Raw genomic sequence first — 20,946 nt, 5'->3', positions numbered from 1 at the left:
CTTTATCTAATAAAAAAAAAAAAATTTCATACAACTTATACCCATTTATATATAATAGTCCTGACACACACAAGTTTTTATCCATTATACTTTTTGAATCCAACATCTGACCATAATGCTATTGCAAGATTACCGTGGAAACAGCTTCAATACAATTTTCAGCATAATTCAAGCACAGCTGAAGACTATCTTTGAGCAAAAATACCCAAGTATCAGATCTTACCTTATTGCTCTCTTAGCCCTAGCTCTGGCGTAGTATGCTTCAAAACACTTTGGTTTGATCTCAAGAGCTTTGCTAGAATATTCAATAGCACCAGTAATATCCTGCAGAGAGAGAGAGGGAGAGGGAGAGAGAGAGAGAGAGAGAGAGGGGGAGGGGGGGGGGAAGAAAAGAAGGGAGGGATATAAGAAATATGACGTGATTAAAACGACAGCTACTTGTATGACTACTGAAAGAACTGGTAATGACGACAGCCTCTTCAGGTGGCGTAAGATTATAAGGTCTTAAAGAATCATGTAAGAAGGGTAAGTTTGATTTTGATTTGATTTGATTTATTGATTTCTATATTTTAAACATACATATGAAATGTGGAAAGAGAGTTTGCCTGTCTGCCCATTCAATCAAGGGCTGTCAGTGTCAGGTAGCCAGCACCCATACATGTTCAAGTATACAAGTATAACATTCTTACTTTTTATCTGATTTTGTTAAAACTTTTTCCAATCTGCATCTCTGAATTTTCATCTTTCCTTCAGAGCAACTTGCTACCATGGCTGAACTTCCCATGAATTTCTGCATTCATAGTAGTATGCATACTTCCGTGCGGAGGCAATGTACGTTACTTGTTGCACAAAATGATACCATATAAAATACATAATCGGGGTCAACGGTAACAAAATGTCTATTTGTTAAAGGTCATAGCACTGGTCATGTTTTCTTGTTATTGAAATGAACATGGTTTTGACGTCAGCATTGAGAAAATAAAATCATGAAACCTCACAAAAAAATTCCTCAATGACATCAGGAAATGGAGAATTCTTGGAAAATAATATTTCAATGATTAAATGGTACTATTTGTGGGATGATGATCATGATGATAACCTACAGTATTATGTTTATGACTTTAGATCATAACATAATGATTATTTCCAAAGAGAAATAAAAACGTGCCAACAACCATAACAAAATAGCATTGGATACATCTGTATAACATTGATTAAGGCAAGAGAAGTGTTACAAGAGCTGAGCTTTAAAAAATTAAGAGTACATTTTCAGTTCCAGAGTTTTTAAAATCTCTAAACATTGTGCCATAGATACTAGTCATCTAAAGAACTTCTTTGGTATAAAAATGCAGTTAAAACTAAACTGTCCATAATCACTATTTGAAACAAATTTTCATATTTTGCAATATAAAAAACTTGTAATCCGAAAGCTATATGCCAATACATATGTCAACAGAATTTGAAGACAATTTGGCCTAATTTCTCCTATTGGAATGCTTATAATACTGCAAATGCTGCATTTTCATTTTAATTATTTGTATTCCTATTAGGAACCTTGATTGGGAAAATATTGTACAATCTAAAATTTCACATCTAATGACTCTTTCTTTAAAGATCAGATACTCTTAAAGAGAAGGTTGAGTTCTGGGAAGAGGTGAAAAATAATTTGTGAGCATTATCATTCTTATTATGCGAGTGTGGAAGAACATCAGATAAGACATGTTCCCTGAAAAGCATGGCTCTTCAAATGCCTTCATATTCTTAATATGTCATGTAACATCGTAAAACTCCAGGGTAGGATTTTTACGCTACGTGTTCGTGTAGTCCCATATACATCTTTCTGTGTACAGTGTTTGTAATTTTACCAAGACTTGGCCAAATTTCTTACCATTTTGATGATTCCAGAACCTTGCAATAGACACAAATTCTTATATGCTAGATGATCAACCTTTTCTGGTCGATTCCACACCGTTTCTTTCACAATGCAATCGCATGACCAGAACTCAACTTCATCTTTAAGATCAGATTGTAGTCAAATCTTAAGTGTGCCTTGGGCTATAGGATAAGAGGATTATCATCTTGGAAGATGATACCTACCTCTAGCTTTCGCTTGCATCTTGAGATGTTAAGGAAGAGATTGACTTTGAGTTCCTTGTAGGTCCGGATGTCTTCACCAAAACCTTCCGAAGGAAACTTCCTGAGAGCACACTGGTATTTATGACAAGCCTCTCTCCATTTCTCTTTCTGTTTGGATACAAAAAAAAAATGGAGGTACCATTACAACATATTGTAAAAAGTAAAGAGTGATATTGAAATCAGGGCCCCGTCTTATCAAAAGTCGCGACTGATTTGGATTGTAACGTTAACAGTCATCTACCATGTATGTCATATGTAGAGCTGTGATAATGTCACAATCAGGCTGATATGCCATTCATTCAGAGCAACCACAACTCTTCAAAACACTTGGCCAACTTAAGCTGAATATTTAAAATGTAGCTAAACTAGGCCAATGCCACACAGTCATAGATTTCCCATCAGAGGGTTCAACATTTAATTACAAAATGTTACTGCTGGAGGAGAGACGTCAAAATCTGAGGCAATTTTTGTAAGTTAGAAATGAAATCCTACACTGCCATATTGTTTAAGTATACTGTACATACATATATCGTACATGAGACAAGAGTCAACTGTGGCACTCGATCGTTTGGTCAAATCATCAACTAGAGCAGATGTAGACTTAATTTAGAATATGAATGATGAATATATTATTAAATGACCAAGCCTATGGTTTCTTAGGACTTGAATAAGCTGGTGTTAAATAATTTCCTATCTATTAAAGCCCATCTGCACTAGTTTGGCCAGGGGGGATTAAACCTCCCTGCAAGGTCACTGACAGGTGGTTATCTCATCAAATCAGCTCTCAATTAACATAAGAAAAAGGGGATCATGGGGGACCAACAGGCACCGATTAGGCATTGTTTGCTATTTAGAGGGCCCAAGTAGCTATAAGTAGTGCAGTCAGGCTTTAAATCTTTGTACTATCTTTCATCAGATAAACATAGCTTGAAACACGGCAGCCACATAAAATGATGGTATGTCCAGACTGAGTTACCTTGTAGAGTGCATTGCCGTCATCCATGAGTTTCTTGAGTAATAGAATCAGAATGTCTGGCTTGGAGGTTGCCATGGCCCATGAAGCTGGACCTAAATAGATAAACACAGCCATCACAAACATTATGGAATGTTTGCATCATTCAAACTGCTAGCAATAAAAAGGGTAAGATCGCTGTATCTCACAAAATTACAAGTACAGTATCAAGTATCATTCATTTCCAATTCCAATTAAACAAATGTAGGATTACATACTTTATTGGGTATATCAACTTGTCAAGCCACATACGTGTAGGCTTTTACTGATACACCCTATTTCATTTTCCAACTATTTGTATTTAAATGTATTTCAATTACTTTGTTTCACATATTTAATTTGATTTTATATGTACATTGTAAATGTTTATAACCTGTTTTTTTAAATATTTTTTTAATGAATTTGAAATAAAAATGTATCAATCAATCAAAAAAAATTCTTCCACTTAAGGCTTCCTCTACCCTGCACTTCAGATGTGTAATATTCACATGATTCTCAGGAACCCAAATCAAAAGCTAAATATTTAAATTGAATTAAATTCATACCTATAGATGTAGCATTTTCTTCTAAATCAGATGAGAGTTGAATTGGAAAGTGTGTTTGCAGTGGGCTTCAAGCATAATATGCAATGTTTGACACGGTTGACTTACCTAGCTTAGCACCTTTCTTGAGTAGGACAGAGACTACAGAGGTGTTTCTACATCCTATAGCCCTGTCCAGAGGTCTCATACCACTATTATCCATGTGCTCTATGTTGGCTCCTTTCTCTACCAGCAGTTGAACCTGCGAGAGATGGATGGAATGAAACAAAAAGAAACAGAAATGTTAAGTGCACTGCACATATATCATCCTGTTTTGCTTCAGCAGGTTTTCGTTTATAAAGTTTACTGTGTCTGATGTGGATAACGCTTTAGGCTATCACACCATATGTACATTCAAGGGAGGGCAACAAGTCTCCTCGAGATTTCTATTGTGGTACTGACTGGAAATCGAAGCTGTTAAATAATAATAATGATGATGATAAGATGATGATCAAAATACATTAGAATATGTTGGAGGTTATATATCATGTGGTAAGTTCATTTACAATTATTCTTCATTAAAATCAAAAATAGTAAAGACAAGCAAAACATGAATTCTGACAGCAAAAGTATACACCTTCTTTACAATTCATGAGTGAGATACACACATCTGGAAAGGAGGTCACAGAAACCCAGCTTACCACTTGTGGATCTCCAAAGAAAGCTGCCAGATCCAGGGGAGTTCGTCCATTCTTGTCATCATGGTCAATAGCTGATCCTCTCTCTAGGAGTGACTTGACGATGTTGATGTGGCCTTTCAGACAAGCCCAGCACAGCGCCGTCAGACCCTCCTTGTCAAAGCTGTGCACTGAAGCTCCTGGATTGCGATTTGTTTAAAGAGGGTATGGGAAAATGGAAAGGAACGTTTATGCTACCGTTTTAATCAAAGAAAATCCATTCTTGACCGTTCGATTATAAAAGAAATCCTTGTGTTGCCCTTCATATCAGAGGATATCCAATATTTAAGTATACCAGTTTAATTTATGCTATTTTGTTTAGTTCCTTTTACCAAAGTGTGTCTATTCACGTAGTGTAAAGATATCCATTGTATCGATGTGAAATGAATGTTGGTAATAAATGATCAAATCTCTTGAAAAGCTTATGGAAACATCTAATTAATTCATAAAATGCACACATCAAATGATTGAGGAAACTTCTCTGCATCACATACCACATTAAAAATTGCAGTTAAATGAAAAATGACTAGAGGAAATCAGTTCCATTTATCTGAAACCATCTTGACCAGTAAGGTTTTTGTCAAATGAATACATTTCAAGTCAAACCAAGGTTCTTATGTACAGTCAAACCTGTCTATAGCGACCGCCAAAGGGAAACACAAAAAGTGGTGTTTGTAGACAGGCTCCTTTAGTACATGATTCAATGAGAAACCATTTTCAAGGGAAACAAATCATGTGGTCTGTGTAGACAGGTGGTCACTAAAGCAGGTTTGACTGTATTTTGAGAGCTGGGATAAGGATTCCTGACCAACCTTTACTTAGGAGCACCTCAAGGACAGCCAAGTGGCCTTCTCCAGCCGCAAGCATGAGGGGTGACCGTCCATGTCGGTCAGTGTCCTCCAGCGAAGCGTGGTTGAAGAGAAGGATGTCCACTATCTCCCATCGGCCTTTCCTGACCGCGCAGATCAGAGGGGTCATCTGGGATTGGTTGCTCTTCTGGACCGATGCTCCACGCTTCAGCAGGAGCTTGACCACCTCAGTGCGACCCTGACTGCAGGCAGCTGTCAATGCTGTAACACAATCAATAATCAATATCAGATATTAATTCCAGGGCCCTGTTTCACAAAACTTACCATTGATGGTAACTCTGCCATCAATGGTAACTACCATGGAAACTTTGCTTTTGATTGGCTGTTGAGCCCTGTTACCATGGTAGTTGCCATTGATGGCAAAGTTACCATCAATTAATGTTTTATGCAACAGGCCCTGATAATAACCTGACATAAAGATATAATTGTGTTACCAATAAACCCATTTGTGAATATGCAACCTGTATCAACCACACATCAAGAGATGCTACAACGTAATCATACTTATGAGATTTTGTTATGGTACATAAAATAACTCATGATACAATGGCTTCTAACCACTTTGAAAGGCTTTGCAAGGCTTTGAAAATGCACACCCTAATGTCTTGGCACAAACTTCTCTTGCACATGCATGATCATTGGAACTCACATACATGCACAGTCAAACCTGTCCATGAAAGGTCCCCCAAGGAAACAGAAAATGTGGCCACTGCAGACATGTGGCCTTTCTAGGCAGGGTCTACAACATAAATTTCTCTCTCGATGGGGACAAAATTAGGTGGCGTTTATAGAGAGGTGGCCACTACGACAGGTTTGACTGTATGGGGAAATCCCCACAATGAAATCCCCACAATGACAGTCATAAACATTAATGAGTTGTACCTGTGTCTCCATGAAGGGTATCAGGCTCGTCCACACTGAGAAGGCTTGTGGTTGGAGAGTTAGGATCTGTAAGATCTAGGCAGTATGTACAGACCTGTGGAAGAAAGAACACAATGGCAATGAACAGGAGAAAAATTACCATAAAAATTACCACTTCATCTTTACCATACAGAAATCAAAACCTAAAGTTCAAACTGTTTCATTTAATATTGATGTCTCTTTGGTTTAGAAATTTCTAAACAGACTAACTGCTACCTTTAACATCAGTAAATCTCAAGTTGGTGAAGAGAAACAAACTTTTAAAAGATGAAAAAAGAAAACCTATTGTTCATACAAGGTATTTATATATATATATATTTGTTTATGAGAACACTTCAGTAAAAAAAAATGGTCCCAGCTTCTATTAAGCGATGTGTTGGTAAAAACGGGCACCCCCCAAAAAGGTTCACTTCTACGTTACATGTATGTAAGGTTTAATTTAATGCACATTTCACATTATCACACATGCGACATCAAGCAGATTTGATTACATTACAAGGCTTGTCTCAATCGTTCTTATTTTAAGATCATGATGAGAACAATATTTATCACCATTCTAAAACAGTATGATCAATCTTGAATGAGGACAAATTCATCTTTCATACTTCAGAACTTTGTTTACCTCTTTATGGCCTGCTCCAGCCCCTGCTACTAATGCTTGCTGAGCTACTGATTTATGGGTCAGCTGTGTACGGTCATCTTTAGTCCAGTCACATTGAAGGAGGAAGCTCAGGACAGGTAGATGACCATGGTCAGCGGCATGAACCATAGCACAACGTCCACTCTTATCGGTATGGACAACCTAGGATCAAAGACAATGAAAACTTAGTGAGATGACTTCTAATGATGTCCTACAAGATTGGAGAGTGAAAGGACCTAGAGCATATTTTAACCCATTGACTAAGATGTTATTATGATATACGGTAACATGTATTTGCCATAGACTCCTGCCCAGATTATCTGGGACTAAGTATCCACAGGTTTAAATAGGAAAAGATCATCCAGTAACTGCTATCATAATTGATATGTGAGACACTTTTAATAATGCACAGCTCTTTTGAATCATAACCACAAAAAAATTGAAATAAAATTATATGCTTAAGATTATTCTAATCCTTGTAAATGGATTTCGAAGTTATATTCTTCTCAATTTACTCAAGATAAAGAATTAGCTCAATAAAAATAAAATTCCTGTACATGTAACTAGCTCTATTGAGTTTTAACAGAAATGGTTGTATCGATTAATTGCTTAAAATTACACTTTTCATGGTCAATTCTTTTCTATTCATGTTCTACAGAAGAAAAGTAATAACCCTTTGTAATTTTTGTATATATTAAAAATAAGAGATAATAAGCGCAAGATAGCACCCTTCATAACAAAATTATATCTAAAATAATAACCAGAAAGAGCAAGAGAGCAATTACCGCTGCACAATATACAATTACACCTAACCCTGAAACAATTAAGTACTTGAAATGAGTCCCAGACCTACCTTGGATTTCTTGATGAATAACATCCTTACAATCTCCAGGTGTCCCCCTGCTGCTGCATGGCACAGGGCAGTCATTCCCCGATCACACTCGGCATCAACGTTAGCGCCAAACTCTAGTAGCAGTGACACCATCTCAGAATGACCCTCCCTCGAAGACACACACAGCACGGGAGCACAGTTGAGAACGTCCGTTCGCTGGTTAGGGGAAGCCCCAGCTAGTAGTAACAATCGGCTAACCTAAAAGGAGTAGATCATTTTGTTGTTATGATCTAATTAATTGAGAAAATTATCTTAAATTTCAATGAACTGTTTCAAAACAGAATCAGTTTGGCACTTCTTATGGGTACTGTGTGGATCCACTCAAAGTTTATTTGGCAGACTAAATTTTAAATGCCTCCTAGAGAGAAAACGAACAAGAAAGTGCAATGATACAAGGAAACTTGACAATACATTGCTCCTAATGCAATCTCATGGCTTATGCTACTGTAAGTTAAGAGCTAATCATAAAATTCAGAAACCAATCAGAAAAATTCATGACAAGAAATTATTAATCATTTAAGGTATTTAGTTATAAGAATTTAGTCACCACACTGTATTTCTGCTAATGAATCTTTGAATATTAGTGATTATACTCCTATAGCTAAAGCCAGCTGAAGTTTCTCTATAAAATATAAAAGATAAAATTAAGTTTCTTATAACCTATCTGCACTAGTTTGGCCATGAGGGATTAGACCTCACTGTGTGGTCACTGGCATATCTCATCAAAACAGCTCAGAAAAAGGGGACCATGGGGGACCAATGGGTACCACTTAGGCATTGTTCGGTTTATAGAGGGCGCAAGTAGCTACAAGTAGTGCAGTCCCGCTTTAAAGAAAAAAATAACCGAAGAAATATTTTGTATATCAAATTAAACATGACATCTATAATTCTGACATGGATACCTTGATATTAGGAAAGAAGATGTTCCTCCTCATAACAAGACTAGCAGAGAGATCTTCAGCATTGAGCTTCATCCAGATTGCTTGTAGTTCCCGAGCCGTGAAGTGACCCACGGGTAGATGACGTCCAACAGTCTTGTAGATGTGAGCTTTCAGGATGTGATGGCCCAGCTCAAAGGACTGGTCACGCCCTAGGCGCCGCCCTCGACGACTCAACCAGAAGGCCATGGAGGCATGCCCACTCCTGAAACACAGTGAAGTAGGACTTTTTTTGGTTTCATAGACATTGGAATAACAATTTTTTTTAATATATCTGAAATGAACCTATTTTTTTTTTTTTAAGCATGAAATGTGATCTAGGCCAGAGATTCATACAAATTTCATAAACAGAACATTGTGCTCTTTTAAGTTAATTTCTGGTACTCCAATTTTATTATTTCGATACTAGTGTCAACATTTTAAAATATTGTATAACATGTTTCATGTTCATGTTTAACAATAAAGAGGTTTAATCATACCCCTCTTCTCCATCTTTGTTTTCCAACTAAAAACTCTGTTTTCAAGTATTTCTCCTTTTACCGCATTTTAAAACAAGTTTTGTTTAGTCTTCATTGTTCTACATGTATATCTATATCTACAATTACTTAATCATTCATTTCACACAGTCACTAATATTGTTTCAGAGAACAAATCATTAGTTTTCTGCATTCTATATCATACCATTAACATTTTATGTCACAAATTTGTGACAGTCATTCACTTTTTATTTCATTTCATTTCATTTCATTGTTATTTCCAGGGAGAGGGGGATGCGGGGTGTGAGTGTGTATCTACTATCTGGCAATTATCTTTCAAATTTACGTCTCAAGCTATTACTTTAATGAGACATAATATGCTTGATAATATCATAAAAATGGATGTTTGTTATGCTTCACAACACACAGTCAATTAAACTTCATATACAAGGGGTACTAAAAAAGGACAAAACATTGGCATATCAAAATGTTAATGACCTTTCTGTAAGGGAATACCATGCTTAACCCAAGGAAAAATCAAACAAACTTCACTAAGCACTTGTGAAATAGTACTCCTGGATGGTGAGTTAATGTTCCAGGGGTATAATGATGGTTGATTATACACAAGAACAGATGAAACTAGGCTTCTACATTCAACAAGACTAAACTACAGTAAATATGCAATGCATGAAAATAGGGAGAGGTCCCCCCCTACAAGATTCCATCTTATACAGTAGGCTTGTGGGTGCACCATGTGAGAGAGAGGGAGGATTGAGGAGTCCTGAAAAGGACTCTCTGTAATCTTTCTTGAGGGTTTGTAGTCCTGAAAAGGACTGTTTGGTATAGTCATGAAAAAGACTGTTTGTTATCTTTCTTAGCTTATAGTTCTAAGGAGAGCTATAGCGCTTGGAGAGGATGAGTGGCAGGAGTACTTACATCTTTATGTAAGTATTGTACAGAAAAATACTATACAACTGTATCGCAGGAAATAGAAGAAAAGATAGATAGGAGAAGGAAGAGAAATAAATATAAAATATGTAAAACAAACGAAAATGAAGAACAGGGCCCCATTTCACAAAACTTGTCATCAAACTGACAAATGATAGCTAGTGAAGTCCTTGCTTCTGATTGGCTATCAGCAGATTTGTCACTGATTTTTGTCATTTGTCATTGAAAAAAGGCTTTGTGAAATGAGTCCCAGGTGGATACAATGTATGTGTTACACTAAACAAGCCTCACAAGAACAAGACATATATGTGAAGAAACAGGGAAAGGATATAGACAATCAGGTAATGCAAGGGAGATGCAAAAACACATGCATAAAATCATAAGCAATACAGGCAAATATATTACCTGTAGTCACATAAATAGGTAGGGAGACTCCCTCCTTGATTGTTACTTGTTTCACCCCTACACAGAATATGGTTGATTCCATAGGGTACATGAATATATATTGGTGAAAAGAAGAAGCAAATAAATAATATATATATAAATTAAATATAGCAGAAAGCAATGAAGCAGGAAAATATATTAATACAAACACACAGTGTGAAAAATAATAAGTTTTATTAAAAGATTGAATGATTTAAACGAGTATGAACTGAAAAACATAAATATTTAAATAGAGATACATGAATGGCAACAGCATTGGGGAGGGACATACATGAAGATAAATATAGATAGAAGAATGCTGTTATTCTAATGAAGGGTCTGTTATGCTTGAGTAGAACACTTTAGGGAAGAAAACATATTTCTAAGAACAAGTGCATAATCATTTTTGTTTTTTAATTGTGAAAAGTCATGGCACATGTTTAAGGATCTATTCAGTTAAAAATAAGTGTCACATACGAAGGCTAAAAGGAAAATGCCTAAAGCATGTTGTTATGGTTTTTGTTGTAGTTTTGGGAATATTAAATTTTCACCTTTCTCCACAAACATTTAAAACTAAACCTCACAGCCTTTGCAAGTAAACTGAGAATTGCTGAGAGAGAATTGCTGAGAGCTGCAGAGCAAAACAAGCATTTGGCAGAGTTGGTTTTGAGGGGAAGGAGAAGCTATGAAGAACCATGAATACAAGTAAAGCAAGTAAGAGCTAAAGTGACAGAAATGTCTATTCTCCTAACCTGTGATCGCAGAGGAACTTCGGGTGGTCTCCATCGTCTCTTCTGATGAGCCACTCCCTGAAGGACGGGTGGTAGAACATGCGATAGTTGTCTCGTCTCGGGCAGAGGAACTCGGAGATCAGCTTGAGGCGCTGATGGTATTCCTCCCACTGCATGTAGTCTTTGGTCAAACCGGCATTGGCACCCTGAAAATGGAAATGGGCGTTTCTCATCTTGTTATACATTGTCAACATTGTATAGGATTGAAGCCTACTGAAGATTATGTTGATGTTAATGTAGATGGTTACTCATTTCACTTGCTCTCCAAAAGCATGCTCATGCAAAGTACATTCTTGTAAAACAGTGTTTAAATCACTGATGAAGCCACTCTGGTAAAAGAAGACTAAATAACAAATAAAGGATTAAGGACCTAGGGGGCCTGAAAGTTCTGTTTAGGGAACTTGGACACAGAGGATAGAAGCCTTATCAACAGGCACTATAAACACTTCACGTCTTTATCTACCGAGTCTAAAATGTTAGGAAAGTTTGTCTGTTTTACCCTCTACACAATATAACAAATTTCTCATGACATTAGAAGGCATGAAAACTAAGGCTACTAAAGAATTGAATGGAGATAAGAGGATGAACACGTTTGATGTGTTGCATTTCACTACATTTTTCTCTCTCTGCTATTTGATTGGATGGGATCATGTATATGAGACTACATCATACAAGATAACGATGGAATGCATCAATGCTGAGGGTTCTACATCCAGTGAGTCCAGCCCTAAAAACAGATCTTTTTGTTTGTGTTCTCACCTGAAAGAGCAGTTCATCACTGAGTGGATAGAGGGAAGCCAGAGCCACATTGAGGATCGGGGTGACCCTCTCAAAGGCTCGTATGGTAGGGAACTTGAGATTGCACTGTAGCAGGAAGATTTCAGAGAGGTTGATGGGCAGCACCTTGTAGCTGGGACTCTTCATGACAAGGTAGCCTTGCTCTATGAGATCCAAAGTCAACTTCAGGTACAGGAAGCAGCCTCGGCTCAGCGATTGCAGGTGACTTCTGAACTTGGAGATCATGGACTGCTCCACTTTCCCATTCAGGGATACATTAGTCCTCAACGTGTTGCTCAACTGCAACCTGTGGCTGATGTACAGCTCTGCGTCCTTCTGGATGAACTCCGAGTTGGACACCTTGTCCAGAGATATCCTCTGGATGGGCATCATCTTGGTGAGTTCTGCAAACGAGCTTCGGACAGAGATGACCAGCTTCAGCCACTGCGGGAAACGGGTCATGTGACGCGCTAGGAACGAGGCGATGGTGTCCCCATAGTCCGATTTGTGAAACTCTGCATCACTGAGGCCGTCGACGAGTATGAGGCAATTGTCCATTGGTATCTTTCCCTGAGCTTTGAGGAGACTGAGTGGTTCCAGGATCCCCTTGATGAAGGCATCGCTGGAGTTCTGGGTGCACTCTCGCAAGGTGAGGTGGGTCTGTAGCTGGGGTTCATTGAGAAGCATCTCACGATAAACGCTGAGACACTGGGAGAGCTGGGCGGCCATGTTGTGGATGAACTCCGGAACAAGACAGGTGATGCTGTTGTCGGCCTACAATGGAAAAGAACAAGATATAATTGTCATCCAAACCAATTTACTTGCCCAAAGTGTGAATCAACTCATAACCACTTTTTCATTTTTCTTGGTTGAAATTACTTATTTAACAAGACATACATCAATTTCTAAAAAGAATCAATACATTTAACCCACCTGACAAACATGGAAAGCAACTACTTGTGAAGCTAGAGACATGAGGGACTGTTCAGACTGCTGCCTTGCTCTCGTCATAGTACCACTGCTGTTGTATACGTTGCTCTGAGAAGTAGTGTTTGACACATCAGAATTACCTAAAGGAAAAAAGGAGAGAAAGATCAACACCATAATTAGTTAATTACAATTGTTTGATCCATAGATTTTGACATCAATGGGCACACAGTTTTGTGATCCAGTCTGAACCAAAATGCCTTAATCCAATCCATATGAATTTAGACAATTCTAGATTACAGTGAAGTTTAAAAAGTTAGATAAATGAAACAGTTCTTTCCACTTGAAAATGCGATTGAACAACACAAATAACTGTGTTATGCTTAGTTTATGAATCTGATGACCAAAAATTACTATACACTGTACAGCATTGTCCCTAGTAAAGTATTTTATTTCCTTATAACTGAAAATAAGTAATAATCTGTTTTAACTGTCATCATTATCATCAGTACTTACCCGCTACAGACACATGAATATTGCTGTTGATAAGCAGAGTACCGAGTGTACTAAGAGACACCATCTTGGCGATGATTGAAGTCTTTCCCATGCCGACGTCCCCCAGTATCCCTAGTCCCTTCAGCTTGGCCGCTAGGGTGGGGTCCTTGCCCAAGCAACGCTCCATCTCCGGGAAGAGCCACTCCCTGCCGACGAAGGCAGACTTCTGGCTGAAGCCCGGTATCTCGAAGGTCATAGGGCGCAGGAGCAAGTGCGTTGGCTTTAATGCCTGCATGCGAGCTGAATTGATGGAATATATTTTTCTTATAAGTATTTAATTCATAAGCAATTGATTATCTATCCATGCATTTAATTAATCAATAAAACGATGTAACATGTACTAACTACAATGTGTGCATGTTTTAATAAATACTCCATCTTATGTAAGAATATACCATTTCAACGACAGAAATGTGTTTACTTTGTTGATTTGAATCTACACCATCCCCTTCTCCAGAAAAAGAAATATCAAATAACATAATCCTCCCATTGCCTTAATACACTGATTAGAAATTGTGTCTTATAAATGGAAGATTAAATCATTGGAATGTACCCAATGACAGCTGATTTCTTATTTAAAAAGAATCACTTTCAGATGTATAGGTAATATTTAAATGATTTCTGATGGATAAATCCCAACATTTAATAATCTAATTATTCAATGATAGAGGCTGTAATTGTACTTTTAATTTTTTGCATTTGTGTCGCATGCTATCATGGCCTGGTCCCACCTTTCCAATAAAATTTACCTTAATTTGTAACATGGCTCCCTAGAATTTGTGTGACATTACGTGGTGTTTGAGGTCCCATCACACCAATAATGCTATTCAATGAACCTACACCAGGTTATGTCTACATGTCTCATAACTCAAACAGTGAGACCGTGTCTTTAATCAAAGAAATACACACTTGCTGCCTAATGACAAGTGCTCCTTCTTCAAATCTGTAGTTCACAAAAACCAAGAAACACTAGAAAAGTAAAGTCCTTTTGTAATACCCCGCCACCGCTATCACCACAACAGCTTGATGTAGATATTGAATATCTGAATACAGCATTCTATTCCCTATACCAACAAAAAAAAAACACTGCAAAATATCTATTACAACTATAACAGCACCAATCTTGCGGCTAAGAATGAAGGAATAACAAATATGTGAGAGCAAATACGACAAGAATAGCTGATGTGAAAATGAAAAAAGGCTGGTACTTTGTGGCATTTCAAATAATATGGTCGTCTTACCCAAAACAGAGATAGAGATTAGTTTCTCAGATAAAAGTGAAGATAAAAGTTTACAAATTGTGATAGATGCACCGCAAACCATATGTTTATGAAGCCAAAGTGAGTTTTAGCAGAAGTGGATTGAAACTGGACTTGAAAAAGCACCCATTATAATAAATAAAAGTGATGGCATTGTCAGGTTGCTGACGGTGCTTCTTTAAAGGCTTGCTCCTTCTGCGGAACGCTTACACTTCACTATGTTGAAGAAACTGTGTTCTTTATACAGATTACGCTGTGCAGAGAAGGTGCCTTCTGGTATCCTGACGACGCCATACTTTCAGTAATTCTGAGCGGGTACCAGATTTCTTAGTCAAGGATTAAACCATAGTACCAATTTTTGACTCCATATAAACCTACTTTTTTGTGTATGGATATTGTTGCTAATGGTTTGACCTGGGCCCATCATAGCTCTCTGTACATATACTATGGCCTACATCCTTGTTCAAGGATTTCTTCTTTAGAATACTTGATTGCTACCTTTAAAATCTGGACTGAGCTTATTGCCATTCTCCTTGTCTCTTAGTGACCTCCTAGTGAAAGTGCGTCGACCTTGAAGCAATGACATGTCATCTGTGGCCTCTGGGCTGGAAGCAGAGGTTGCTATGGAAACCAAACACCATGGGGAGGGCAAAGTAAAATTAAGTGGAAAATTGGAATGCTAGAAAGTGTAGGAACAGTGATCATGAAAGATCAAAGCATACAAATTTGGAATGCTGATGGTGAAAAAATATTGATCATGAAAGATGAAATATCGATCTCATGCACATCAGAAATGTCTTAATGTTATCATGCTGTACATTAAAACTGGCAAAGTTAAGAAATAAAGTGACATATCCCATATTCCGCTTTAAAAATCTTTCACCTAAATTCACTGTTAAAAAAAAAATCAGCAAGAGTTTATTTTTGTTCTGAACAATATAGAATAGTGCAACATGCAACATGAAACAAATTTTTCCACCAAGATTTTTTTTTGTTTTGGAAAGAGATATATGCTGAAACCATTTAGTTGGAGCAATTTGATTCAGGTATAACACATATTATCTGAAGATTCCAGCTGGATTTATCCTTTAATAACAGGTTAATTTCTCTACAGTATTTCTCCAGGTATATGTATGTGCAATTGAGTCTTTTAAAACTGTATTTTTTAAGAACGAGAACAAAAAAAAACTGAAGACTTTACTTGAAGACATCACTGTAAAAACTGTTTAGTGCACAATGTAGTGAATAGGCACATGACTGAAATGCTTGCAATGAAAAATGTTTGCTGAAGCAAAAAACTATGCTCAAACGTCTAAATCAAAAGACACACAACACTTAGCACTTCATGCTCACAGTGCTGCAACTAAAAACAAAAATGAAGAAAGGTGAGAGAAAAAAAATGGCTGCCAATCACACTTGCATATGTGCTGCACTAGAGCGAGGTGAAGATGAATTACTCACTTGATGCAGAGCGTAACCTTGCCTGCGAGACGAGAGTGCCACGCCCACTCAGGTGTACCTCTTGATTGGTGAAATTCACCCTCTCAGACACCACAATGGGATCCTGCTTCTCTCCTGATGAACTCTCCTGCGACCTCTCACCTTCGCCTATGACCTCTGATCCCTGACCTGAACTGTCGGTTGTCTTGGTCCTCTTATCACCGGGTGCCATTGAGAGTTGACCATTGGGTAAGGATTGTTGAGTGGTCAGTTTGGCTTGTGCTTGTTTGGTCAGGTTTTGACGTGGATGGGGATTGGTTTGAGTCTTGGGATTGGTCCTTGGTGCCTGTCCTAGTCTAAACTGTTTGCCTACAAAGGTTTGAGAGGATGTAAGACTTATTTTGATATACTCTGAAAATAAGATCATTTGAAAATAAATTGTTTACTAATACCAGGTTTGCAGATATCAAGATTTTGGAAAACTGGTGTATATCTCACAGCCTACAACTTTCCAACCTTGTCAAAAAGGAAGAAAAGTCAAGGACACAAATTAAATATGAAATTTTCTGCACTTACTAGCGTTACAGGGATATTGTAAGAATAATCACCATGAATTTGAAATTTCTTGCAAGTACATTTTGACTTGATAGTTTTACTTCGGTATTCATGTCAATGGTATTGATGTTTGATGGATGGTGCTCACAATATATGAAATTTTACTTCATTGTCATAGAGTTTTTTTAATCAAACAATTATACTGGCAACAATGTAGGTACTTTCCCCGACCTAAACTTGATCTATTAGGGGTATTAATGGATTTAAATGGAACTTGTTTATGTGGAGACACAAGAAAAATGATGGCATAAATTACCTTCTATGTTGGCCATCACATCCCTTGGACTTGTAGGAGTTGGTGGGGCCTGCATAGATGACATGTCATAACCTTCCATAGAGGACACGCTCGTGAACGATGTATCTCCTACTGAAGATGTAGTACTATTGAAGGAAATATTACTAGTATCATTGGCAGAGGAATCAAGGGAAGCTCCACGCTGATGACTAGTGTTCAAGATCTTTCTAGGGTGGGCCATCTTTGGCTTGATCATGTCCACGCTCTGTTGGCGCATATGACTTGACACAGGCTTGTTCACATTGTTTGTACTTCTTCCATTAGAGTCATTGGGTCCGCCCATAAAAGGTTTCTGCATGTTTGGTGCAGTGTTGCCATTGGTGACTGCTTCACCAGGTCTACCTTTCACACCACCCTCTAGTAACTGTTGGAGTCTGTTCTCCAGGCTAGGGCCTCCTTCGTTACCTGGGCTCTGATAGCTGGCAGGACGACCCTGAGAACCTGTCTTCGGTGCTTGGCCTCTGTTGTTCTGCTTGCTGCGGGACTCTAATGTACTGGCACGCACGCCTGCAACCAGGCCAGTTCTGTTGTGGTTTGTACCATTGGCATAGCCAGTACCAGACTTCTGTTCTTGTGGCCTTTGAGAAGGATTGTCTGAAGGAAGCTTCCCTACTCTATCTTGCATTCCTGGCAATGGTGGTGGTTCAGAGTGCTGCTGCTGTGGGTCGGCCCTGTTCTTCCGCGAAGCATTGGTCGGTATCGATTGCACGGTTGCAAATCTTTGGTCTGTCACCGTTTGAGTTTTGCCCTGAACAACTCCATTCCCATGAGCCTGTTGTGGCTGCTGATGTTGTTGCTGCTGCTGTTGTTGTTGTTGCTGATTGAATCTCTGCTGTTGCTGCCAAACATTCTGCTGCATATGATGCATTTGATGATGCTGTTGAAGCTGCTGCATTTGCTGCTTCTGCTGGAGGTACATTTGTTGATGAGTTTGCTGCATTTTCAGCTGATACTGCTGTTGTTGCATGTGCATTTGATGCATTTGCTGCTGCTGTTGTAGTTGCTGTATCTGTATTTGGTTTCTTGTATGTGGTACTTGTTGCATTGGCACCTGTGGTGCTCCCTGAGATGGTACATTAGTCATTTGTTGTATATGTTTTCCACTAACAGCAGCAGTTCCTTCATTCAATCCTGCTCCAGAACCTTTCCGCTCAGATCCCCTCCCACTCCCCCTACCGGTTTGAGTAAAACCAGTCTGAGGATTCTTCCCCCTACCACTGCCTTTCCTACTATGATTGAAACCCGCAGGTGGATTTCCCCCACGTCCACTCCCGCGTCCTGTCTGGTTAAAGCCAGGCTGAGGCGGCTGCTGATTATAGCTGATCTGGTTATCGTTAGGATGACGAGGGACCTTTGAAAGAGGTTCCCCATCACCATCTTGAGTTCTTCCAGGATGTCCTGGTATGACTACCATTCCTCCCAGCATTGGATGTCTATTTTGCTGCGGTTGGGTAACACCATGTGCCATGTCCTTGCCCTGCATCATCTTTGCCTTGTGAGCATCCCCCTCTGCGGTCACACCAGGTCTAAGGGATGGATTAATGTTTTCTTGGTTGGGGTCTGGAAGCACATTCCTGGGGGGCTGGGGTTGTCTGGGAGGGGGAAGCTCTGGAGGCTCGGGACCGGTAGGAGGGGGTGGTGGTCCTGTCCGAGGGCCTTGGCTGAAGAGGAACCCCAGTCTGTTGATAAGAGCTTCTGCAGCCTCAGAAGGAGCTGGTGGAGGGGTGCTGGTGTCTCCTGTTGATATCACAATAATAGAAACATTTTTAAACCCCTCGAAGGAATCACAAATATCTCATAAAATCAAAAACATATTTATTGAAACAAAGTATTAATACATGCATAAGATATATAAATATTGCAAGATGAGAGGTTCAATATATGTTATAGTTCAGGAGTGAAGATGAAACAAACTTAAGGAGAAATATGAATATATATGAAACATAGCAAACAAAAAGAGAGACGTCTCCTGCACTATGAAAAAGCCTCAATATAAAGATTTAGGATTGATAGTAAAAATAAGTCAAATACAAAGTGAATGTGTTACAATGACAGCCAACTTAAAGAGAAGGTTGAGTTCTGGGGAGAGGTGAAAACTAATTTGTGAGCGTTATCATTGTATATGCAAGTGTGGAAGAACATCAGATAAAAAATGATCCCTGAAAAGCATGGCTCTTCAATTGCCTAAATAATCCAAATATGGTATGTAACATCATAAAAATCAGGACAGATTTTTATGCCACATGTTCCTGTAGTCCCATATATATCTTTCTGTGTACAGTGCGTGTAACTTTACCAAGACTGGGCCGAATTTCTTATCATTTCGATGATTTCAGAACCTTGCAGTACACACCAAAACTCATATGCTAGATGATCAACCTTTTCTGATTGATTCCACACTGTTTCTTTCACAATGCAATCGCATGACCAGAACTCAACTTTATCTTTAAAAGAGAGGTATACTGTACCATGACATGAGTCACAGAGGCTGGCATTCTCCGGGATGTCCTCGTAGTCGGAATCGGTTCCAATGTTGGAGGCGGGAACAGAAGAGGGTGGGACAGCTGCAGGAGGAGGAGGAGGAACGAAGAGTTTGGGGGGAGGGCCATCACATGACTTGCTCAAGGGTAGATCTATAATTATAGGAGTTGCAAGGGTGAAATCATAATAATGATGAAGAAGGAACAAACACAAATCATAAATAGAGAAAATGAAATCGTTGCCCGGCTGGCAGAACGACGTTAGCTCGAATTTCAGGTAAAAAATGAAGCGTCAAGCAGAAGGGCGTCAGCACTAACTCGCCTTAAACTTTTATAAACCTGACTTATTTCCCCCCAAAAAATTGAGGCCGTGTTTTACTATTTTTTTCTTCTATTTTTTAAAAAGTTTTAAACCAATTTTCTGGACGGAAAGCATTTTAAATATAAAAAAAATCTTTAAATGCGAATAATTTGAAAAGTAGTTAAAGAGTCGCTTGCGAGCTAACGCCCTTCTGCCAGCCTACTGACGAAATGAGATGATTCATGCAAAGGGGTTACTACATACAAGATAAAGTTGTGGAACAAAAATGTTGCATGCACCGATCCCCTTTTGAAAGCCTGGATAAGGGTTTACTGAACCAAAAATGATTCTTGATTTGAACAAATAAACAAAACAAAATAACAGTAGGAATAAAAATGTTCAAGTCTATATAGAATAACATATATACAAAAAATACATGTAAGAATTTAATAACAAAATTTTCATGACAGTTACAATGATTTTATCTGGAGATATGGATCAGAAAAAAATTAAAATAAGTTACAGCATCTGAATGTATATTATAAGTACACGGATATATTGATACATAATGCAATATTGATTGACATCTACCTGGTCTACCGGTATCTTGCTTCTGGATGGGGTATGATGGTATAGGAGGTGTGTTTACATGAGGATCCTCAAAGAAACGTTTGCCACGTTGACTTCCAGTAGTTGAAACTGAAAAGACAAAATGCAATAAAAGAAAATTGTAAATCATTGTTTATAATATGAAATTCTTTTAACATTTTTTTTCCAATACCAGTAATGAAAATGATAAAAATATTTGGGATGCCTAATGCCATCTGTAGAGAGTCATGGTATTATGCCAAACTTTATCTTCAACCTGGAGGTGTTGTGGTCTAGTGGATAAGTCACCAGACTGCAGATCACAAGGTAATAATAATAATAATAATTAACAACATTTGTATAGCGCTTATCACAAAATATGTCTCTAAGGTATGGGGTTCAAGT

General features: G+C 38.3%; 1 protein-coding gene across 7 annotated transcripts in view; it reads right to left on the bottom strand.

Annotated features, from left to right (window-relative positions):
• LOC592873 (protein TANC1) overlaps nt 1–20,946 on the bottom strand; it is an 88,757-nt gene that overhangs the window by 8,102 nt on the left and 59,709 nt on the right. For 5 of the 7 annotated variants that reach the window (XR_004064333.1, XM_030986739.1, XM_030986744.1 and 2 more), the window contains 20 exons: nt 20,545–20,652; nt 19,641–19,805; nt 17,134–18,909; nt 16,284–16,631; nt 15,321–15,443; nt 13,525–13,803; nt 13,015–13,151; nt 12,064–12,855; nt 11,266–11,450; nt 10,496–10,552; nt 8,631–8,871; nt 7,690–7,926; nt 6,819–6,998; nt 6,158–6,251; nt 5,219–5,476; nt 4,371–4,546; nt 3,799–3,931; nt 3,113–3,204; nt 2,098–2,244; nt 224–324 (listed from right to left, as the gene is read on the bottom strand). Coding sequence is in view for 6 of the 7 variants with exons in the window: in XM_030986739.1 (XP_030842599.1) it covers nt 224–324; nt 2,098–2,244; nt 3,113–3,204; nt 3,799–3,931; nt 4,371–4,546; nt 5,219–5,476; nt 6,158–6,251; nt 6,819–6,998; nt 7,690–7,926; nt 8,631–8,871; nt 10,496–10,552; nt 11,266–11,450; nt 12,064–12,855; nt 13,015–13,151; nt 13,525–13,803; nt 15,321–15,443; nt 16,284–16,631; nt 17,134–18,909; nt 19,641–19,805; nt 20,545–20,652 (5,629 nt within the window). In the remaining variant the exon portion in view is untranslated. The remainder of the gene's footprint in view (nt 1–223; nt 325–2,097; nt 2,245–3,112; nt 3,205–3,798; nt 3,932–4,370; nt 4,547–5,218; nt 5,477–6,157; nt 6,252–6,818; nt 6,999–7,689; nt 7,927–8,630; nt 8,872–10,495; nt 10,553–11,265; nt 11,451–12,063; nt 12,856–13,014; nt 13,152–13,524; nt 13,804–15,320; nt 15,444–16,283; nt 16,632–17,133; nt 18,910–19,640; nt 19,806–20,544; nt 20,653–20,946) is intronic. The other 2 variants (XM_030986764.1, XM_030986757.1) reach the window with 2 other exon arrangements.

Source organism: Strongylocentrotus purpuratus, unplaced genomic scaffold, assembly GCF_000002235.5.
Source record: "Strongylocentrotus purpuratus isolate Spur 01 unplaced genomic scaffold, Spur_5.0 spur5_contig_838, whole genome shotgun sequence".
Classification (NCBI taxonomy): domain Eukaryota; kingdom Metazoa; phylum Echinodermata; class Echinoidea; order Camarodonta; family Strongylocentrotidae; genus Strongylocentrotus; species Strongylocentrotus purpuratus.
The sequence above is the reverse complement of the archived record's forward strand: the minus strand, read 5'-3'. Positions and strand labels throughout refer to the sequence as shown.